Raw genomic sequence first — 24,825 nt, forward strand, 5'->3', positions numbered from 1 at the left:
GTCGTGATTAATTAGAATGCATAAAGTAAGTGAAGAGTAACTTTGAAACCACTGCAAATCATTTAAAGATGGTAAAATCAGGCACAGCGTCTTTAAATTAGAGTTTTTAGTTGTATATTTCATTATAGACTACTCCAAAACAAGTTGACAGAGCACCGAGATAATGTTCTCTTAAACATATCAGCATAGGCCATTGGTTCCTCGAGGTGCAGACGCTCACATTTTCCACCACTTTAACTCAGATCTATCGTTGATTTCTTCAAATGAGCACAATGCATCACTAACAATATCATTGCGTTATCGTTTTGTCTGTGATCCTGCACTAATGGCAGTTAATTAATGTAAGCCACAAACAGAGAAGCCCACATCCATGTAAACAAGTCGTTACTGCTGGAGCGTCCCATGTTCAATTACCTCACGGACCACATCGGTATTTAATGGGGTTCATCAAACTCAAAAATATCACTTTCTCAATTAATTCTTCATCTTAAGTTTCATTTGGACAGTATTAGATGTTACAGTAATAATAATAATCGCACTGTTCTGGAGGGAGATGTTAAAAGCTTAAAGGTTCTATATTAAGTGGAATTTACTGTTGTGAGTTTTAACCCATGTTATAATGTTGTTACCTCGTCAAAAACATACTTGGAGTTGTGTTTTGTGTGGGAAAGAAACAAAACACAACTCCAGGTATGTTGATGATATGGGCCCTGTAAGTTGTGACTTTAGTTTGACAAAGTAAAGTTACCCCCTCATCCGAAACAGTACAGTCGCATTTGATTTCTTTCAGGCGTGTGTAACTAGTGGCATCTTTTAAATGTTGCTACAGCTTCTCTGAGACACCTGGACACTGTTTGCTTCTCAAAACAATTAAAATGGAGCTGCTACATGTTTTGTTCAGCTCTGCTCTCAGTACAGTACTTTAAAAATGACCAGATTAACATTTAAGGTGCATTATGTAACTGTTATTGTCAGGAGTTGGACCACACCTTAGAAAAGTTACATTGTGCACCTTCTCTGGAAATTATCATCACATAATTATGAATATTGCGCGTTTTTGTAAATGTAGTTCAAAGTTGACTCCTTTTGTTGTTCGCGTCGCTGCTTGTGCATGTGACACTTGGTTGCTATGCCGACAAGTTGACGTGAGGTCCCATTGGTCAGTCGCTGGTCTGTTTTGGAGACTGGATCTGTTGTTTTGTTCATGTCTTGGCGTGGGTTACAGCCTACAGTCGTCCTCGTGTTCAGAAAGTAAACAAACAGAAGGATTTTGGCATGTTTCCATACACCAGAACACTACACTATATTTAGCCAGGACACTTTTTTTTTTAACTCACTTTTAATCTCAGTGGGTTTTTATCCAATTTTATCTTGATTAAATAAAGGATTAAAACATGAAAAAGTGTGTATATGTAAATATCTGTATGGGAGTTGTAGGATAAATAAACCCAGTATTGTAATTATGTTTTGCAAGTGTATTGTGTCACTCGTCTGATTGGTTCACCCGGGCTCCATCTTCGGAATTCCGCCTGCGAGTATCATAGCAACCAAAGAGCCAATCCAGACCCATGCTGATGAAGGTAACGCCCCTTTCGCTTGTTTAGCAGGGACCGGGACCTTAGCAACGCTGTCAGTCAAATCTGTTGCTAATGTTAACCGAAGTGACCTCGGGGAAAGAAGGTGACTGATTTGTCTGTTTTTAATGTTCATATCTTGATTTACGGACAAAATAACTAAATAAAAATAGCAGGATCATGTAGAGTGGGTTAATACAAACAATTTAAGGCCAAATTGATGAGGGTCACTGCAGCAATGACAGTGAGAGGGGTGACAATATTTCAATGTAAAGTGATTTGGAGCCAGAGTCGATGGAGCCGGAAGTGCATCCATGCTCACTTCCTGTTTGGAACGCGGCGGCTAGCAGGTTAGCTATGTCCCTTTACATATACACTCTATAGATGAAATGTAATCGTCTCTGTCATAATCCGTATTTCCAGTTGAATCAAAATAAGACCATCGTGTGTTTAAAAAAGTCCATAGATTGTTTAATACAACATACCATATTCTCAACAATTTAACATCAACAAAAGTTTGTTAATTTAAAAAAAAAGGAAAGAAAAAGAATCTGCATATTATTATTGCACAGAACAATTTGAATGTATTTTCCATAGATTTCTTTTTAATATCTTTTCTTGTAAAAAGTTGGCTTGGACTACATGGTTGGTATAGTCCAAAGGGTCGGAAATAAAAAATAAACATAAACCCAGAGTTCACTTGGGGCCATACAGTAGCCACACTTGAACATATAGAGAGCATTCAGAATTCAGCAAGAGGGACAGTAACCGTTAACCATCAAATCCACGTTTTTCTTCTTCCTGTTTAGTTTTTTTCCACATTTGATTCAAAACAGGTTACACCAGAGCTGCTCCATCTGTGTATTTCAGCGCATCTGCATATTCGGTCCATACTTCCGGCCCATTACCGCGGCGCTGTCTGTAATGCCATCCATCATAAATAATTTAGCCTTTATCCGAGCACACGATTGCCAAGCCCAGATGTCCAAGGTGTGTTAAAGGCTCCATGTACCTCCTATATTTATGCAGGGCCAGCTCTGAGCATAGGGTGGTAGTCCATTATTTCTCTTCCTTGTCAAAACAGCATATTTTCAGTTGAAAGATGGAAAAAATATGATCCCGGGAGGTGGCCCAACTAATAATGTCTATATGGTTTTCAGAGGTGGGTGGAGTAGTCAGAAATTGCACTCAAGTTAGAGTAACGTTACTTCGAAATAATATTACAGTAGAAGTAGAAAGTAGTGGTCCAAGAAATGACTCGAGTAGGAGTTAAAAACAGGGGCGTCGCCAGGGGGGGTTTGAGGGGGAACTAGCCTCCCCTAGAATGGTCAATGCACCCCCTTAACTAAAATACTGTTGCCCAACTTTCAACTTTCACAGAACATCCGAGTAAGATTAACTTAAAGAGCAACTGTCGGGGCTTAATATCTGGTTTTAAATTTGAAGTCAGTGTAATTTAAAGGACAAAACACTAAATATTACAGAATATGAAACAAAAATCTGAAAAAAAACAAACAAAAAAAACAAACAAAAAACTACATTACATCTGAAGGATTGATGCAAGAAACACAAATAATTTCATATTGTTAACATAAAGCTTTTTCCACTTGTAGAGTTACTCACAGTGGGAAGAATAACCAAAACTTCAACTAAAGTAAGAGTATTGTTACTTCATTAAAATATTACTCAAGTAGGAGTAAAAGTATTATGCGGCTAGAAAAAGAAGTTAGTCAAGTAAATGTAATTGAGTACTACCCACCTCTGATGGTATTAAAGATGGTAAAATCCCCACCAAAAAAAAAAAAAAAAAAAAAAAAGTATGAACAGCGATGTGTTCTACAGCTTGGGGAGCACATTTTGGTGTCATCACTCCAACCACCATGAGTACAACATAATACGATTACATCATGAAACTGCTTCTCGTAGTGGGATAACCTTGTACAATATCAACGTATCCATGCCACATGACACATCTGGTTTGGAAAATGCAGAACATTAGCTTAATAGCTGTTTCTCACATTCAAATTACACCTTTGACTTAGCTCGCACACGCTCAGGTCTATATAGGGAAAACGTATGCATGAAATCGACACTGATATCTGATATGGGGCTATGCATTATATATAGCACCTTTCCAGGAAAAAACGTTAGGGAGCCTTATGTAAACCTGCTATACAGTTAACAATATATTTCTACGTTACCAAGGTTACTTAAAGTGCATATGACAGGTTTTCACGTTTTCTAATTATTACTTGGTTTGATGGGTGGGATACATATTTATCTTTATTTTCTATCAGTCAATTGATGTTTTTTTTTTGAAAATCTTTTATAACAAAAGTACAAAAATACAGGAAGTTGCGGTGAGTCCTAAAACTACCTCTACCTATCGCATCAATATGGAAAATTCAATCCAAAATGCAAGGACAATTTACGCACAAGAAGGCATTTTTCTGGTGATGTTATAATTTATTTGTATTAGTCTAATCATAAGTATTGTGCAGTTTGGCCCTTTTTAACATTACGGTTGCTAGGTAACAGTTATGGGATTACCTTTACATATGTCATATCTGCTGCCTGTGTCAAATCAGGAAGTAAAAGGATAAACCAAAAAATTTTAAACTAGAATGAAACTGTGCTGTTTTTTTTATTTTTTAATCTTAAATATAACAATGTTCAACTATGTTTTATTGAAATGACGAGTCTAACCTTATGTTATATGCACTTTAAGGATAGAGGCAGTTATCGTCAGTACATTTGTTCCATTGTTGAACTCTTGCGCTGTTGTTTTTAGCATGTTAAGACTAATTGCTGGGGCATGGTCTTTGCGTAAAACAACAATACATTAAGTACAGAACAGTCATCACTAAACATAAGGGGAATAACAAAGCGCACTCTGCAACGTGCCGCTAATGTGTTGGTATAATTGTGTGCTTCAAACGGGTCAACATGTATCAGTGTACTCATCAGCCCATACAAAGCCAATTTAAAACTCGACATCTAACCTCAGAAAGAAAAATGCACTGAAATGAAAACAGACGTTAACACAGTCAAATTATATCGTCGTATTTATCTGCATGAAGCGTTTCCCGTATTTTAAATTTGAACTGATTTGAATGTCTGTGTAACCCCTCAGTCGTCCAGGTAGGCTCCATAGCAAACGCAAACTCAATTCAATCAATTTAAACCTTTCTGTCCATTTAAATGTATTGAATTTGTTTTCCCTATAACGGATTCTAGCTGATTTGATGTAATTATGGGCTGTGAAAAACAAATTGTGCTCTGAAACACCGAACGCACCATCGGTCCCTCTTGCTTTAGAAATGTAGTCCTCTCTATCGTGATTCAGTCAGGAGAAAAAAGTTACTTCTTATGTTAACAGACCAGGATCCACAGGTTTGTAAGAGAAAGGATAGAGTCTTGCCTTCCTCTTTTTCTTATACGACAAGTCCAAAACGATTATATTCCAGTTTTAGATCATTTTCATGTTAAACTTCCGAGGAGCATCCACCGTAGTGCTGCTCATCCCAGCGTCCGATTTCCGCGGGACGTATTCGATCTCGATATTGTGCTTCGTGTTACCTTTACCCCTGCTCCAGAGAAACAGCAACACCAGGCAAAACAAGACCACGCCGAGGAACGATATGAACCCCATGGTAGTCGCGATAATCAACGTCTTTATGTCGAAAGGGAAGGGGACGTTTGGTCGGGTTTCGTTTGCTCCGGTGTCTGCTGGTTGGTTGGAGATAAATGCGAAAGTTTTGTTGGGTTGATGTGGCCAGTCGGGGGAGTAGCTGTGAATGTGCAAGTGGGCGAGAGATGTATCGTTCCCGCCTGCGTTGCTAGCTATGCACACATAAGTACCGTTGTCCTGGATTTGAGCATAGCGTACCTCAAGAGTACCATCTGGTAACACTGAAATCCGTCCGATGGTTTTGGTTGTGATGAATTTTTTCTGAGGGGACAACCACATGATCACCGGAGCTGGGTCTCCATCGGCCTGACAAGAAAAGTGGACAATAGCCCCCTCGTCGACAAACTTCTGCTGCGGTTTGCGATCCCGAATTCTGGACTTGCGACATGTAAAGTAGTTCGGCTGCAGGACATCTGGGAAGTCCTTGAACTCTTTTCCTTGGACGAATTCGGGAGAGGCGCAGGTAGGTTGTTGCCGGTTGAAATTAAGTCTCCAGCGACGACGGAACACCCAAAGCAGCCGGCAATCGCAAGCTAGCGGGTTGTCATACAAGGCTAAAGTCTCAAGATTCCCGACCGAATGGAATGCTGACTCCTCCAAAGTGGTAAGTGAATTCCCGGACACATTTAAAATCTTCAGGTAGTTCAACCCACGGAAAGAATAGGGTTCAATCATCGCCAGTCTACCTCCAACCAAATGTAACTCCTGCAAGCGAAGAAGATCATGGAGTTTATTTCCTTCAATGGTGTGGATCGGGTTGTAAGACAGGTTGAGGAAACGCAAGTAGACCAAGTGACGCAATGCCACGTAGGGAATAGTGGTCAGATTTGCATTTGCGATGGTCAAAGAAGTGAGGTTTAATCCGTACAGACAATTCGGAGTCATCGTATCCAAATAAGGCCAGTTGGCTATTTCCAAAACTTTAAGTCGATATAGCCGCTTGAAGGAATAATCCCGGATAATGTTGATGTTTAGGTGACGCAAGCGAAGGGTTATCAAACTGTGAAGGTGAGTGAATGCCTCGGTAGGTACGGAGGATAGGTTGCACTTTTCCAGGCTCAGATGCTCCAAGCTGCTTAGACCGTGGAACGCCCGATGGGAAATAAAGACCAGGTCATTATCCCCAACTTCCAAGGAACGTAGGTTGTACAAATCCTGAAACATGTAATCCAATAGGATCACAATTTTATTCTCGCTTATGTCCAGTTGGGTAAGATTACTTAGACCAGTGAATACGCCAAGTTGAATTAGCTTCAGCTTGTTGCTACGAAGCCCCAATGTCCGTAAACCATACAAGTTGTTAAAAGCCCCGGGCTCGATGGTGGAAATGGTATTCTCGCTCAGCTCCAGTTGCTCGAGGTTGGGGAAGTTGGCGAATTCATCCGGGTTGATGGTTCGAATCCGGTTCTTGCTCAAATCCAGGAGTTTGGTTTCCGCGGGGATGCCCTCTGGGACGGTCATGAGCTTTTTGCGGTGGCACATTACGGAGCGTTCCTGGAGGTTGCACTCGCAGCGGGATGGGCATCCGGTGGAGGAGGCTGGGGACAGCACAGAGCCCAGCATCAGGATCAGGATGGGCTGCCAGCAAGCCACCAGGTAGCTGTGCCCAGTCGCTTCCCTGGCTGCCATCTTATCGGTTACCTGAGGAGACACAGAGAGAAAAATTACATTAGTATCAAATGCAAGCTCAGTTTTATCCCGTACTATCAAAGATTATAGCCCGAGGAACATTTCTAGGAGGCCTCACTCCAGGTTAAATAAAACTCAGGTTTATGGAGATGCAAGGTCACTCAGTGCAATAAACACAATTGGCTGAAACCATTATTGGCTAAAAAGTTACACACTGTGGCTTTATCAGCAAGAAAAGAAAAGAAATCAAGACCCAGATACTAATTGATACTCAAACTATTATCAACAAGACAAAAAATGGATGACTGAAGTATTGATAGTGAAAAAAAGACCAACCTCGACCTTTATTGGACCCATGTAAGAACCAAGCAAGATTTTAATAACACAAAATATGCAAATATGTAATTTGAAGATTTTAAATTCCATTTTATTAACCCAAGCGGATCACATTAAATCAAATTGTGGAACCACATAAAGTAGGAATAAGGTAATTTTTTTCAAAGCCATGTTAACTCTTAGACTCGTGAAACTATTCTCCTCCTACGAGAGTGAATTAAATCAAAAAGTACATCGCCAGCAAAAATTCCAAACCGCAGTGACATTCAAATTTCCATTATTCTGTTAAATATATTCATGTCATATGCGACTGAAGAGGAGCATCGCCAATCTCATTCAAAATTACTTTACGGCCATTTTCTTGCAAGCTGGTCGGTTTTACAATCACTAGGGCAAAAAGATGCTCTGACACAATTTCTAAGCAACCTGCAAGTACGAATTCTTCTGAAATATTCATGGACTCAATGCAAGATGAATAGAGGTGGGAGGTTACTAGGAATGAGGTATGTGCTGCATATTTGACACTGCTGACAGCTTTGAATGTTCTATTGTTCACTTTTTTCACATAGAAATTTCAAAGCTGCTCCAATGGGTTTATGATGGTAAAGAACCTATAAATCGTTACTGGGAAAAAAATCAAAAGATGTACAGTAATTCTGCTAATCTACATGCATCCAGCTTAGAACGCTGTATGTGGTAGGAGCTCCCATACCACTTTGCAGAGGATCAATGGTAGTCAATGCCATCACCCTGATATGGGCTGAATGACTGCAGTTTGCACCAGGAATTATAGGATTTCTCACATGATAATCCAATTCCATCTGGGTCCCTGTCTCTTGCACTTGTTGATGAAATTCAATACAGCAGATAACAGTCTCTTTTCCTAGTATGTTACATTATTAAAGGGGAGTCATTATGCAAAATTGACATCCGTCGGCTTGTAACCCAAAGTTGTATTTTGAGGCATGCATGTTTGAGCGTTCCTGTCACGTCCTGCATTTGAGGCTTGAACACTGTGGAAATTTGTGTTTTCACGTACCCCCTATCTCCACCCACTGCTCTGCAATCTGACTTTTTTCAAGTTTAAATACTCAAAATAGAGGATATGGAATTATGCATGATGCTGTGGTGGAAGGTAACAAAGTAACATTAGTAAAGTACTTAATAAATACACATTTTAGGTCTCTGTGCTTGAATACTTTTTTTTTTTACTACATTTGAGAGCAGGTATTTGTACTTTCTACTCCATTACATTTAGTATTTTTTAGGCCTGCTGCATATTTGTGGCCTGAGTAAACCAAAATATACTAAGAAAAACAATCGATTAAATTGTTTCTAAGCTCACAAAATCTGTGCAATATACTTTTACTTTGTACTCTTTGCATACATTTTAAAACATGTACTTCAATACTTTTACTTAAGTAGATGTTTTCATGTGATACTTTTACTTGAGTATTTTTCTGCTCTGATATCTGAAGTAACAAAATGGAGTACTTCTTCCACCACTGCAATGATGTAAATTTGTAGTAACATTAAAAGTACCATTACCCACATTATAATCATGGAGTTGCAGTTGCAGTAACAGTAGTAGCAGCATGTTAAGACAGTTAAGTGACAAGTCTATAACAAAACCAGCAGATGCGTTTTATTTTCTTTCCGTACTAATTTTCAAACGTTTAGACTCCCCGCTACAAAGTCCATATCCAATTCATTTTTTTCAGAATTATTGACGTGCTCCTGCTACGCATCAAGACTGCGATGTCAACACTGAGCTTTGGCTGTACTCTCCATCCTTTGAATTATCTGCTTCTTTTTGAAAATATCACAACAGGGGTCCAATGTTATCAGGAGGAGGCTTTCAAAGAGAGAAGGTGTCAGGGCCAGTATTTACGCGCTGTGCTGACACTCGCCCCCATGCAATCCTTCACAATCAAATATTCAGTGTAGCAGGTAATAACTGGGAAATCGTGACTAGTCCACTATGAAAAAAGTGGTATTTTGATCATCTTAATCATTATCTGGACTATCCACACTCCAAAACGTGTAAGGAAAGAGCTTTTTGTAACACAGACAGCTGCAATTTAAAGGTACAGTATGTAACTTCCTGAATGTGGCACTTCACCTGCATGATTCAATGGAAATACAAAGTTAAAGCCATATGTTGGAACAATCTCCATGGAGATAGACCCGTTTTATGTCAAGATTATACCCAAAGAAACAACATTTCCACGGAAAGAAGCAGGAGGAGGCCAAATAAGAGTCAGGTTTGTGGAGAAGCAAGCCCATTTGCCCGTCTGTTTTTCAGGTAAAAATGAAAAGCCAAGCAACCAAAAAACATTTTATTTTGGTGTATTTGTTTCGTAAAACGTTGCATACTGTAGCTTCAAATCAATCTCTCTCTATCTAAAACCCCCCAGTCGCCATCTTTCACATTTTATTTGGCTGGTAACGTATTTAAAACATCTCGATGCGGAACAGAATAATTGTTGAACTATCCGTCTAACCGGAGCATTCATCACTGACTGGTCCGCTCCTAAAATCCCGGTTAGCCGCGGCGCTGGCAGGCACGTTCAAATAGACGCTCGGTACACGAAAACAAACCACATGTAATTTCTCTGCTGCCATCTGTTAGCAAGCTTCCAGACCTCCAATAATGAAGCAATTACCCATTAATTTTATCATTACGGGATTTTCATTTATATGCAAAGAGGGGCAACGGCAGCTGGGTAGTGTGCAGCGTACATGTGATCCTCGCTTATGTGCTCATTTGCATATGTGGATCTGAATATTTAAATGCGCAAGGTGTTCGCTTGGAAGAAACTAATAAACTAATGACTTATGAATTATTGAGCATCACCCCGAGCACCTGATTTTAAAATGCTGTTTGCTGCTAATCGAATGGGTAAAAAAACTAACCGGGAAATATGTATACAACCAATTAACGTTAAGATTAATTAAAGACACTGTGTAATTTTTCGAGAGGGGGGTCCGCTATCTGTTTGTCTCCCTGGAATCTTCCACATTATGCCGTTAAATGTATCTTTTAGCATCTTTTAGTGTTGTCGCGATACTAAAATTTCAAACGATTCCGATACTAATGAATAGATTCGATACTCAATACTGATACTGATAATGGATGTATAAGTTAAATCCCATACTCTGGAACATTGCTTATTTCTGAAGTGCCAGCTCTAGTTAAAATTCACTCTACTCCAACATGTCTGCCCCATAACTGTCAATAGTGAAGTCCCATAATGTTCGTCCTAGTTTCAAAATGGCTTCTTTTTCGTGACGCAATTTATATAACGGTTTATTTTTGAGGAGACAAGGCAGACTGCAGTGGTGGGGTAACAAGTCTCTAAACCTGTGGAAAATTGAATCTTCCAAGTAATCCAACACAGACTGAGATAGAGAGATGTGTGAAATTGTTTTAGATCCCGACAGGGGTCATAGGTTATTGATTATAGTGTTGACAATATCGGAGACAGTGAAGCCAATTGGTTTTGATACGAGACTGGATTATAATGGGATTCTGGGATTGGATTATAATGGGATTAGCTTCTTTGTCATGTCACTTTAAGCATATAACATGAGCAGAATGACAGATGATTATGTTCTACCTGTTCACATATGCTCGGTTGAATTTAAAGTGGTATCTACAGTAAAGTGGTGTGTAATTACAGGATACATGAGCGCAATAAGGCGACACCATAGACTGTTTAAAGAAGTGGGCTAAGTGAGTGTGACATCAGCTCGCAGTTAGAGGGGCCAATTTAGAGCCGAGTTCCATATTTGGAATCACAACCGCGAATATCGTAGCAATCAAAGAGGCCAGAGCGAGGCTGTTGAAGGTAACACCCCCTCCCGCCCGCATCGCTGGTTAAGCAGGGAGCAGGCGCTTAGCAACGTTGTCAATCAAATCTGTTGCTAACACCAGCGGGAACAACCTCAGGGAAAGAAGGAGCCTGATTTGTCCAAAATAGACCAAAATGACAAGCCTGACAGCAGCAGTTTCAGAGACGGGCGACAGTTTTTCAATAGAAAATGAATTGGAGCCAGTCAGCGGAACCAAATCGTGCTCATGCTCACTTATTTATTTTCTATTTGGAAATTCGGTTAGTTATGTCCATTTATATGTACAGTCTATGGGCAAAACTAATGGAGTAAAGCAAGGCCCATCATGTGTAGAAAGACGAGACTGTTGTTCACATAGAGATATATTTAAAAAAAAAATTAAAATATCACAATAGATTTTTTTGGGCTTTTTTTTTTTTTTTTTTTTTTTTTGCATTATCTAGTATTGTCAGTGGTAAAAAAATAAATTAAAAAATAAATAACAAGGCTGTAAAAAATGAGCTGATATATATATATATATATATATATATATATATATATATATATATATATATATATATATATATATATATATATATATATATATATATATATATATATATATATATATATATATATATATATATATATATATATATATATATATATATATATATATATATATATATATATATATAAAGAGCAGTGTAATCAGTGTGATGATTTTTTTGAACATCAACCAAAACATTACAGACACAATTCTGATGGAGAGCCATTACTAGTGCGCGTTAGCATGCTAGTAGTCATTGTTAGCTTTACCGCCCTGGCAAAACTCCATTCCAGATACAAAAATAACCGTTCAGTCATTCATTTATCCAAAAGGTGCTATTTAGAGTCATCAGTTCACACATATGTACATGTAACACCAGGAGGACATTTTGATTCACTGAACAATAGAACCTGGAAGTAGAACTGCAAGTAGCGATTATTCCTGTTGATTCCTGTGATTTTTTTTTGTAATATCATTTTGGATTAGTCAGGAACTCATCAAACCAGAAGTTGAACTGTTTGTTCTGCTTTGACATTTTCATTTAATAGAGCCATGATCTTCATTAGTTAGTCTTTGTTAATCCAGCTAACGATAACAATTATGACGATCAAATATAATGTATTTGTAGTCAACTGTCACGATTAGCCAATTAATCGAAAAATATACATATTAAATTTACCTAATCTTAAATTGGTTTACATCAAGGAACCTCTCACCCATTGACCCATACATTCATACGGGGCGAGATGGGTGTCTTGAGTTTATGTCGAGAGTTGGATTGGAATTGGTAATTTTCAAATCAATGGGCAAACACTCTACCAACTGAGCCACTGTCACTTCTCTTCTTCCATCTTCAAATATTCACCAGTGGATGCACATTAACATACCCGAGGATAACAGGCACCACTCTTGTTGGTTAATGATCTGTTGTTATCGTGGTTTTGCAGGCTGCAGCTCCAGTGCGTCTTCATTCAATTAACAGCCTCCTCACAGACTTCAGTTAATTGTGGTTGAGTAATAGGAAGTTATTTTAAAGGGCCTGTACCAGATTTTTTTCTATGTATCTGTAGAAAATGTGTCTGGCTCCAGTGATATATTATATAAGCAGCACTTGCGGTCAAAATAAGATCGCTGTGTGCTGTCTAGGCTTGTCAAAATGATCTATAATATGATACTACAATGCCAAAAAAAAAGGTCGGCACCAACAAAAAAAAGGTCACACACTCTAATATTTCGTTGGACCGCCTTTAGCTTCGATTACAGCGCACATTCACTGTGGCATTGTTTCGATTTTGCTTCTGCAATGTCACAAGATTTATTTCCATCCAGTGTTGCATTAATTTTTCACCCAGATGTTGCATTGATGATGGTCAAGTCTGCACACAGCTTTCTCCAGCACATCCCAAAAATTCTCAATGGGGTTAAGGTCTGGACTCTGTGGTGGACAATCCATGTGTGAAAATGATGCCTCATGCTCCTGAATCTCACAATTTGAGAATACTTCACCTCACCTGTTACACTTTGATACCGGAACATTTAACACCAGATCACATGACTGCATTAGACTAAGGACTCGCCGCACCAGAACTGAGACGGGAAAGAGGATTTTAGCTGTTTGGCTTCAGAAAAATAGAACACACTCCAATGAAAATCAAAACCAGATACGTTGGTGAGACCTTTGCAATTCAATAATCCAATAACAAACTTTTATGCACACACCTGTTTTATATGGACTTTTTGTTTGTTTTTCTGTTTGTATTGTATTTCAAAAAGGGCATTGATGAAATAGAGAGCCCAAGTGCAAGTCAATGGGTTCCCCTGTATAAATAAATCTAATTCGAAAGCATTTTATTGTCTGTTTATCAGGAACTGAGTAATTAGGATGCTCAGAATGCATACGGTCAGTGACGAATAACTCTGGACAGTCGAAATCAGTTCAAGCGCCTTTAAAATACCTAACTGCTCTGGACAATAGTGTTTGAATAGAAGCAGAATGGACCAGCTCTGGTTGGGTACCGCTTATCGTCTCTGGGTGAATGGGGAGATTAATGGAGCTGTGTCAAACCTCAACTGAAGACTTAAGAGTGTAGTTTGATATCAGGAAGTGGAAGGCTCTCTCTGCTCTTCATCACTGTCAAAGGGACCACTCTTCATCAGCGGATTTATGGCTGTAATTAAATGAACAATGAGAAGGAATCCCCAGGAGGACCAGCGGGGGCTTACGCAAGGACTGGGAATGGGTTTGGAAAGGGTTGAACGGTTAATAAGTGAGCGATATAACGTTTTTAATGTTTTGAATTGTGTATGTACGGTTAGTTTAAGTAGAAAAGCTGCTTAAAAAAATAGTGATATACTGGTGAGTCTTACTAAGAATAAATATGTCCAGATGTGAATTTATACAAGAACAAAGATTGAAACTAGATGAGCATTGATTATCCTGACATTAAAATTGGTAAAACAGATATGTTTAAAATAGATAATAGATACTTTGGACTTAAGCTTATTAAACTACAAATTATTAAAGGAGCCATACGCAAAAATCAACTTAAATGAGCTTTTAACCTGGTAATACTAATGTTCCCTCATTTTAACCTTACTCAGTGTTGTATTTTTGATTCATGCATGTTTGTGTAATATGTGCATTGTCTTAAAGCTTGGGTACTCAGAAAATTTCTGTTTTCACTTACCCCCCATGTCCACCCATGTCTTTGTACTTGCTGGTATTATGTGAAAAATCAAACTCACATAGCACTTTAAAAATAATAAATAAATAAATAAAATACAATCAAATAATAATACAAATACTACTACTACTACTACTACTACTACTACTACTAATAATAATAATAATAATAATAATAATAATAATAATAAACTAAATAAAAAACTAAAATTAATACATAAAATAAGCCTCTTGTAGTGAAACGCCACAATGAACAGCTTTGAAGTTTTTAACATGTCAAAGACTCCATTTCAATTATTAAGCCATTTTAGAATCAATATTGCATTTTACAACGAACAAAATGTAAAGTTATGACCTGCTCGTGTTACAGTTCAGTATCTACCAACTCAAAATGTCTTCTTAAATTTAAGAAAGGGAAAGGAAATTACTTGAATCTAATCCCAGCTACTTCCCTTGGAGTTATCCTGTCTAAGACCTAAATCTGCACAGTAGGCTAATCCTCTAGATACTACAACGGACCATCAGACTCATCTGGAGGCAGCGCCGATGAACAACCAATGACAGATGAGGAACCAGAACATAAATAAAAATATTTTCTTAAAATTTCCCATATTACTCTATTTTCTGATCTATGTTGTAATGTTGTTTCCTCATCACAAACAGACCTGGAGTTGTGTTTTATTTCATTTACACATGTCACACTCCAGGTATGTTTTTGAGAAGGAAACAGTATTATAACATGACTTAAAGCTCACAAGATTCAATTTTGTGTGATATGGGACCTTTAAAACTGCAAAGAATACAAAAGAGAGGCGCTTTAAACAGCACTGGACATGCGTTGTGCAGAGAAGGCTGTCAGTCACCATTTGGTCATCTGAAGTGAAAACAGTAATTAGACTTGTCCATGCTTAAGACAATCACTTTAAGCCTGAGTTTCCCTGTCAGAGCACATTAGTGAGAGCTCTGTGATGAATGCCACTGTTAAATACCTGTGAGGAAGCATTCACTCCGCCACGTATGTGCTGTATCCTCAATGAAGACGTTTAAGGTTTAAGAAATACAGAAAACAAACTTTTTCAGAGCCTTTACCCATGTTATAGTTGTTTCCTTCTCATTTACCCTCTGGAAGTTGTGCTTGTATCTGTAACCTCTTATTTTCAAGACACCATATTGCTGATGATGCCCCGTTTTCAACATCACCGAACACACCTTCCCTGCTTTGCACTTTCTTCAATTTGATTTTCTTAATCAGTGATATACTTAGGATTTGGGAGTGTCACACAGTCATCTTGGTACAAAATCCACTACTCACTGGTGTGATGTGCACATAACCAGAGGAGGGGTCAACAACTAGGCAGCTCTTTGTTGTGATGACGTTTATTGCAACTTCAGCTCCCACTGGCTACAGAAATGTTCTAATACGTGTTTCTTTCATTAAATTGTTTGAAATTAATATTGCTATGTCTGTGTAATCCCTATGGCTGCTATATCTACCACTTCATTTAATATTGCTACTTTAACATGGACAAATAATATAAATGTCAGTGTTACAAAAAAAAATAAAAATAAAAAAAATAAAAAAATAGTAATGTTACTAATAATAATAATAATAATAATAATAATAACAATAATAATAATAATAATAATAATAATAATAATAATAATAATAATAATAATAATAATAATAATAATAACAATAATACATTTTATTTCTAAGCACCTTTCAAAAAACTCAACTTAAAAACACAAAACAGAGCAAGGTTATGGACAGATTTGAATCTGGTGAGAACAATTTTGAAGAACAATCAGTGAATATCAATGACTCTTGTGTTTCTCACAAAAACAGAAACATCTCGAGTGAATATAGATCGACTGATGCCAGTGTATCCACAGGCATAAACGATCTGATTGGTCTTTCTCTCTCTTTTGTTTCCAGACTTCGGTTAAATCCATCTAAACCAGGACTTGACCTCTGCTCCTTGACCCCGATCACTTTCACAGAGCTATAATGTATCCAAGCCGAACGTGCACAAGGTTAGCCCCTGTCAGCGCGCGCTAAGCCGTCTGCCGCGATCCCGCTTTAAGAGCAGTCTATGAAATGACAGCAGCTTTAAAGGTAAGCCGGTCACAGACAGATGGACAGCGGAGCCCTAATCCTGCAGGAGGAGTGGATCTGAGGGACGGGAGTAGGGTAGACAGGTGCAGACGGGTACAGACAGGGGCAGACTGGGACCAGGTGCTGTGCTCGTAACACAGAGCTGAGGGGTTATATACCTGAGGGTGACCAGATGGTTGGGTTCAAAGCTGGAAGACACGCAGAGCAAATAGATACTTAATGAAGCGAGGGACAGCGTATGGGGTTAGGTGGCCCAGCAGTTAGCTAGAAGAATAATAATAACAACAACACATTGGATTTATATCAAGACACCTACAGACAAGGTGAGATTTTGGAATAATTTGTAAACCAGTTCAAAAGACGAAGTTTAAATCTGTCAGCTGGACAAATCGTTGTAGGAGTGAAGATGTTTTGCTGTTTCGTGAAGACAGCATTATATCTATCTGAAGAGAGGAACTAACTACACTGAAACTATAAACAACTACTGTCTCAAGCTTCAAACTTAACAACAATATTCAACCTTTAAGGGCCTCCTATTGTTCTCTTTGTTCCTGTTTGCTTGGGGTCTGAGGGTGGAATCATAGATCTGTGGGAGACGATTCTTAGGGCCCCATTCCTGTTTAAGGAAGGATTGTCTTTCCTCCCAAAAATATCTTCTTTAACTCCCCTCTCAAACCATTTCTTTTCTCAGATTTGAACCTCACTATCTTCAAAGGAGTGGTCAGTGTCTTTGAGATGTAGATGTACAGCAGACTGTGGTCCAGAGGAGCTCTCACACTGGTGGTGGTACATCCTCTTATGGGGTGGCTGTTAAGTTTCTCCAGTGTAACGGTCACTGCACTCTTCACTACACTGAATGAAGTAGTGTCCACCAGTAATCTGACCAGAACTGAAGACGTGGTTTGGATGAGAAGGGAAACATCTTCAATCTTACAACGATTTGTCCAGTTGACAGATTTAAACTTCGTCTTTTGTTATGGATCAGACCTGGACGACTAAGGGATTCATCATTGATTAAGCATCTTACGTCAAAACCAAACCAAAAATCTCACCAGAATTTTCAACATGTGTGCATAAACTTCGAGCGATTTTGTTCCGTGAGATCTTGTAGGACGAGATCACACCCCTTCCCTTCTGCTTTTCATCACCTTATTCATTCAATTCATACTCGAAGCGATGCTGCCGATCTCCGCCATTTGCCCATCTGACCCCCACATTCACTCTAGGCAAGTGTCTTGCCTAAGGACACAACAGAAGCATACACGAGAGCCGCTGCCGTTTCACTGTGTCCTCCCGTCTAACCAGAGCAAACAAAACACAGCGCTCAGTTATGGAGAAAAAAACTCGCATTTGATTTATAATTGAAATAATGCTCATTTGAAACAATTATTTACGCACAGTTGAAAACGGATCAGAGGAAGAATGGACTTGTTTTAAGTGAACGTGGATTAGGCGAGTCGCTCCAAACAGAAAGAGCCATCGTATCAGCGAGGACAGATTAATGAAACAATACATAAAAAAAACAAACACAGCTGACATTGGCGAACTTCAATTTATACTGTCCCATCATCTAATTCAGTTATTTAGTCGTCTAAATGTACATGGGTCAGTGGATGTGACTGCTCTACCAATGATGTTTATGTCGAGAGTAAGATTCAAACCGTTAACCTTCAGATCAGTGGACAAACACTCTACCAGCTGAGCCACTGTCGCCTGAGCTAAACAGTTTGAGCTGCAGTGATTAAAGCGATGAATATTGTTCTGGTTTAGTTATACAGTGGCGACATATTTGTTTACTTTTCCTGGTTGGGGAGATTGACAGCACAAGCCTCAACTTGACAGCGAAAACAAACTTGTCACAGCTCCCAGAATGCACCTGGAGCACACTCATTTGCATAAAGTCTGTGGGAAGTGAAGGATCAACCAGCAGCAGACTCATATCACTTTCATTCAAACACATAAACTTAACGCCCTCTTTAACCAGCAGTGAATTTGAATATTTTGGAGGTAATATTTTTCAGCTAACGGTTTAATATACAACAAAATTAGCATGAAATTATAATCAACTAAAATATTATTAACAGAGATGAGTGATAACACAAAAATTATTTCAGTTTTACAATGCCATTTAAACATACTTGCAGACAGTAATGTTCTATGGGCCACTGTTGAGTTTAAAGCTACAGTGTGTAACTTTCAGGAAGTGGCATGTCACCTGCTTGATTCCATGGAAATAAAAAGTTAAAACCAAACTTCAGAACATTTTCCATGGAGATAGATGCATCTTATGCCATACTGTGGAGGATTATATCCAAAGGAACAACATTCCATGGAAACAAGCTGAAAGACGCCCTCCTCCAGGCCAAGTAAGAGTCAGGTTTGTGGAGATGTGAGCCCACTCAGGGTAAGGACATATGTTTTCTGTGTGTTTCAGTGCAAGAAAACTCACCAAAATGGAGGAGAGATGAAGTAGAGATTGATGGAGGAGAGATGGAGGAGAGATTGATGGAGGAGAGGTGGAGGAGAGATGGAGAAGAGATAGAGGAGAAATGGAGGAGAGACAGAGAAGAGATGGAGGAGAGATGCAGGAGAGATGGAGGAGAGATGGAGGAGTGATGGAGGAGAGATAGAGGAGAGATGGAGGAGATCTGTAGAACGGTTATTTCCTTTAAACCTGAAGGCTCAGGGAGAGAGAGAGACAAAACTCGAGAGAAAGGTAACGAGAAACAGAAAGAGAGAGAGAAGAAGAGAGGTAGATAGAAAGAGAGGAGAGAAAAAGAGAGGAAAAGAGACAGAAACCGAGAGAAAGGTAATGAGAGAGAGAAAGAGAAAGGGAGAGAAAGACAGGCAGATATAGAGAAAGGTAAAAAGAGAGAGAAAGAATGGTAACGATTTGATAAAAATAAATAATAAATAAATAAATAAATAATAATAATAATAATAATAATAATAATAATAATAATAATAATAATAATAATAATAATAATTAATTTTGTTGTTGTAACAATCATTGTTTTTTAGAGTTCTGTTCTGTTCTGTTCTGAGTTAAATTCACATTTTAAACACATTCAGAAGTCCAAATTGTGAAATCAGACCTATTGTCTAACATGGCAGGACTAAACAGTATTTGGCCACAGTGGAAAACATGAGAACCAACTGCAGATCCCAAACGAGAATCAAATTAATCAAATGTTTTGCTCACGATTTTGTTTCATCTACTTGAAGGCAAACACCATGACACCTCCTGCATCACCTGCTCTCTGCACGCCTCATAGTCAATTGTTCCTGTTAATTATTTTTAGCCCTGCACACCAGCACCTTCAGATCTCAGCGTTAGCACAGTGAGGAGTAATCCACAGAGCACGAGGCTAACAACGCTAACAACGCTAACAACGCTAACAGGCAGACAAACAGGTACGGGCTGGGAAAACATCAAATTGAGATGAAACGTGATCATGATTTATGTTTTTATAATTGGATTCTGTTCAAAGTTCACATTTTAAACACGTCCAGAAGAAATGACAAAAAGACTGAAACATGAACTAGCGAACGAATACGAGAATGACACTTCAGAATGTGTTTGTGCAGATGTAAACTACAGGGTTAGCAGTTTGTATGCGGAATAACACGTGTGCAGATTGCAGATTTTGTTTGTGGTCGGGTTGTCAAAAGTATCGAAAATCGGATGCGTATTGATACTAAAACTAGTGTCGAAACAAGAAATTTATTTAAGCTACTATTGATACTGCCAAAAAAGCACAAAAAAGTCATTCAAGGCGCTTTACGACAAGTTTCCACTCACCCATTCACACGATAATTCATCTGTAGGAGCTAGAATCGCGCCACCAACCTGACTGCTCTACCAACGATTTGATTTGATGATGTCGAGAGCAGGATTCGAACCACCAACCTTCGGATCAATGCATCTGACACTCTCTATAATAAAGAAATACTATAGGTTTGTGTTGAAAATGACAAGTTGTTGAAAAAAAGAGCTTTCAAAATTATCATTTAGGTTTCAAAATAGGTACTGAGCCTTTTTAATATCAAAATTAGCTTGTGAGGGAACACGTGGTACTTCAGAATACTGCGATTTGCCGATTGCGTTAGTTCAAATTGCGATTTCGATTCGTCCGCGGCGAATCTTGCAGTGCTATAAACAGGATTGTGCTGCAGTTTTTGATGCGCTGCCATGAAAACAGGCCCTTACGTAAGCGCTCATCTCATTTACAAGCACCGAGCCCGCTGCCAAATCTTCCATAACCACACATTCTCTTAGCACTCACAAGGCTACATGCGCTAATGGCTTTGCGCAACTCAAAACCATCCAAATATGGTCCTTGTGTACTTGGCGGTTTCAGATTCTACACTGTGATGATGTCATACTCCCAGATGAGAAGCGAGACCGTTGATGACATTGTACTTTACCATGAAATATCCAAAAGGTAAACGCACAAACATTAACTTGATCTATTTATAGACTAAATCCCATAACTCTCTGCTGCCCCCACCTGTATTAAATATCACTGGAATATAGAATGTTGTGATGTATCTGAAACGCAGCGATAGATAATAGTATTGTGGTGGAATTTGCACATGCTCATATTTCTTATACGTGGAAATGTAGCTCGTTCAAAATGTCCCATTTGCAGCTGTGGTAAATATAGTGCTCACTCATTTATCGCGGGGGTTACGTTGTAAAAATAACCCGCAATAGGTGAAATCCACGTAGTCAGCTTTATTTTTACAGTTATTCTATATGTTTTTTGCTGTAAAACCCCTCACCACAGACTTTATACACTTTTCTCACACAGGCATCTCGTTTAAACTCTCTCAAAGTTCAAACTTTTGTATATTATATCCCTCTTCCTCGATGATCGCTTTAAATGGGGAAAACGATTAAACAAAATAAAACAATTTTTGAGCAACAGTGTTTAAAAAATAATTTTAAAAAAACACTGCATTTTGGGGGATCGTCCTGCTTGTCTCCACGTTTATGCTGTTGTCTTGCCTGTTATGTTAAAATGCCAAGCCAAATCCGCGGAGAGGTGACCCCCGCTCACAGACGGCGTGCAAGAAAACTTACACAGCACACCTTTAATAACAGTACAATTTAAAGTTGTACCTTCTGGCTGTCAGAATATATAATATAAAGTCCAAGCACAAATATTGAATAACTCCACTTTTCTGCACAAAGAAGTCCCAGTGAAGTAAATGAATGTTTGATGAGCGATAATCTAATGCGATGTACCAAATGAAGCCCCACCTCTGCTTTGTGCTTTGAGCTTTGTGTTAAACAGGCCCTTAAAAGTCTGTCACATTCTATTTAGTACACACGCACATCACTGCAGACCTGGAGACACGCTACGAGCCAAAATGTGCTCACTACGAGGTGTTAAAACTCTGCTAACTTTAGAGAAGGGGAAGACTAAGGAGGATTCAGGAAACAGATTTGTCTAATTACTCCAATTGGGAAGAATGCATTTTCCCTTAAGATGAATGGATTCAGTTTGACAGTTGTTTTGAGCAGGAGCAGAAGTTGGGGTGTTTTTTTTTACTCATTACGTAACTGGCAACCGCTGAGTTTCTCCCGGCATTTTTCCCACTCAAGACGGATAGTTAAAACAGATATAACACTAAATGCAGCTACATAACAATGATATGACTATAACTTCCAATCATCTGGATATATTTTTGCTTTGCTGGGAATGTTCCATGGTATAGCATTAAAGGTGTCTTCGTATCTACTGTGGATTCAATTATAACCTGCTAGCTGCTGCGTTCCAAATTGGAAGTGAGCATGGGAGTGCTTTCAGCTCCATCGACTCTGGCTCCAATTCACTTTCTACTGAAAAACTGTGGCCCCTCTCTGGGTAACTGCTGCTGTCAGACTCATCATTTTGGTCTTAAAATGTTCATATTAATCCACTCTACATGATCCTCGTTTAGCTTTTTCGCAATTTTGTCCGTAAATCAAGATATAAACATTAATAAGAGACAAATCAGGTCACTCCCTGAGATAGCATTAGCAACAGGTTTGATTGACGGCGTTTCTAAGCGCCTGATCCTTGTTAAACCAGTGGTAAAGTCGGGAAGGGGCGTTACCTTCAACAGCCTCAGTCCGGATTGGCTCTTCGGTTGCTATGATACTCATGGTCAGAATTCCAAATACGGAACGCGACTCCAAATTGGCCCCTATAACGGCTTGCCTCAATGCATTTTATTTGACTTTATGGGTGGCGCCACGCTCACTTAGTCCACTTCTTTATACAAGTACACTTTTAATAAGATACATAAAAATAAATAAAATAAAAATAAGCAATGAACTAAAGGTCATTTTCGAGGTGCTCTGATCTTTTTATCAACACATACTGGTCAAATGAATAATATATAGATTTGTTCTTGTTTCTAAACTGATTCTAATAACATTCACACAGCAATAAATTCAAACGAATAAAAATTTAAGAAAAACTGGACGGAGCCGAGTTTACACAAGGACTAGACATGGCTCAAACCAGGACATCCTTTTTCATGTTTTGCCTGCTGTTGTGCATATAAATGAACACTAATTGCACTACAATATAGTCTATAATTGTAACTACCATGTATGCTTAGTCTGCAGAAACTGTTCCCGTTGCTTTATTCAGCCCCTCCAGTCTCCCACACCGCACTTTTAGAGGTAATGAGCAGTAATTAGCTGATAGAAAGACGACCCCAATACGGAAAATGCCACAGTAAACTCTACGCTCTCACTGGAGGATTCAGTGTCTGCCTATAGAAACAAACACTGGTTTATTTAAAAAGGGAGGATTTATTTACAATCCAGCTGTCTGGGCAGAGAGGTCAAGAACACGACCCGCTCAACTTGTTCTGAATCCAACTATTTAAGGTCGTGTATTTCGTAAAACTGACTGGAGTTGTGTTTTGTTTCATTCACACATGTTTGAGTAACACTTTATTATTAGTCTGTCTACATCTTTAAAGCTCAAAATGCTCTGTTCCACCTGGTGATGTCATGAAGTGGTAGCTACGTTTGTTCAGTTGAGATTGGCAATTCCAGGTGCTGAAATGATCCAAGTGATTCTAGTGAAGGTGTGTGGAGTTTAAAAACACGGTGGAGCACTTCCTGTATTACCACATGATGACATCACAAGGTGGAACAGAGTGCTTTCTGTGTGAGAGAAGAACGTAGCTTAAATATGCAGGGTTTGCGCTTTAAACGTAGCGTAATATGGGCCCTGTAATGTGCAAGGTAGGACTTTGAAGATTTGTGAGTGAATCATAAGTTTTATCTTTTTTTGAAATATAAATACACAATTTCCAAGTATTTTTTTGTGTGTTTTGTAAGTGCAGTTTGGGACAGATACATGAATAGGTGCTATAGCCACACACCCTTTTTAGTCAACCAATTGATACGCAGGGAATGTCTTCAGTCGACCAAGAACAAGATGCTATTGTTTCGCCGAGAATGTTCCACAGTATGGCATTAAACTGATCTACTGTATTTGGGATTTATTTCACTACAGGTGAGATTATCGCTTAAAATACTTCAAAAATCATTCTAGTTATGAGTGGGTTGCCTTTACAGAGATCTGACCTGTAGGTTGATGTGTTGTCATCACCTCCATGGAAATAGATAAATGTAATGTCATACTGTGGAACATTTAGGGCAAAGCAACAACACATCTACGGAGACAAGCATGTAGCAGACCCAGAATTGAAATTGTAAAGGCATAAAGAGTTCAACATAAAGAATCAAACCTATTTTTTAACATTCACAGTTATGGTTCATACAGTTTGAATATAATCATAATAAACCTACTCACATATATTTCCTTTGCCCTCTACTGATATTTAACAGACTATTAACCATCTCGTATCCCGGGGCGGTTCCCCTCAGAAAATAGTCCTAAAATGTGACATTAATTCACATTCAGAGGAGGCAGTTCACCAGAGCACAACAACAATATGCATTTTCCCATCTCACCCCGGGCCATATCCTCTCTCACACGCGCCCCATGTATCTCTGTGTACCGCTTTATATGTGCGCCCATCACACTTTACCCATGAATCAAAGCAGAAGAAGGGAAAAAAACAGACGAAGTGAACGCGTCGCTACAGCCTCGAGCGCGGGTCATTTTGCACATCTCTCAGAGCGGCACAGTTCTTTCAAATGTTTTTACAGTGAAGGTGAACTGAGCGGAGGAAAGAGGACGGGGGTTTGGATGGGTTTGGACGTACGCGGCAAGGTGACACGATGCAAACTTATATGTGGTTTTCTTTGGTATCGGGAAGTGGGGATGTGCGTAGGAACAAACAGTACTAGATAAACCTTAAGGGTATTTCACATCTGCCTGATTTTACTTGTGATTTAAAGCTACAATGTGTAACTTTCCAGAAGAGGCACGTCAC

At 38.8% G+C, this 24,825-nt stretch overlaps 1 protein-coding gene across 4 annotated transcripts in view; it reads right to left on the reverse strand.

Annotated features, from left to right (window-relative positions):
- Positions 1-4,801: 4,801 nt before the first annotated feature.
- The window catches only part of LOC117372641 (leucine-rich repeat and immunoglobulin-like domain-containing nogo receptor-interacting protein 1), a 246,341-nt gene continuing 226,317 nt past the window's right edge, over positions 4,802-24,825 (reverse strand). For 3 of the 4 annotated variants that reach the window (XM_055222500.1, XM_055222503.1, XM_033968464.2), the window contains one exon: positions 4,802-6,906. In XM_055222500.1, the coding sequence (XP_055078475.1) occupies positions 5,044-6,894 (1,851 nt within the window). In that variant the 5' untranslated portion in view covers positions 6,895-6,906 and the 3' untranslated portion in view covers positions 4,802-5,043. Of the gene's footprint in view, positions 6,907-19,615; positions 19,776-24,825 lie in introns of those variants that run through there. The other variant, XM_055222501.1, reaches the window with a different exon arrangement.

Source organism: Periophthalmus magnuspinnatus, chromosome 6 (genome assembly GCF_009829125.3).
Source record: "Periophthalmus magnuspinnatus isolate fPerMag1 chromosome 6, fPerMag1.2.pri, whole genome shotgun sequence".
NCBI classification, from domain to species: Eukaryota; Metazoa; Chordata; class Actinopteri; order Gobiiformes; family Gobiidae; genus Periophthalmus; species Periophthalmus magnuspinnatus.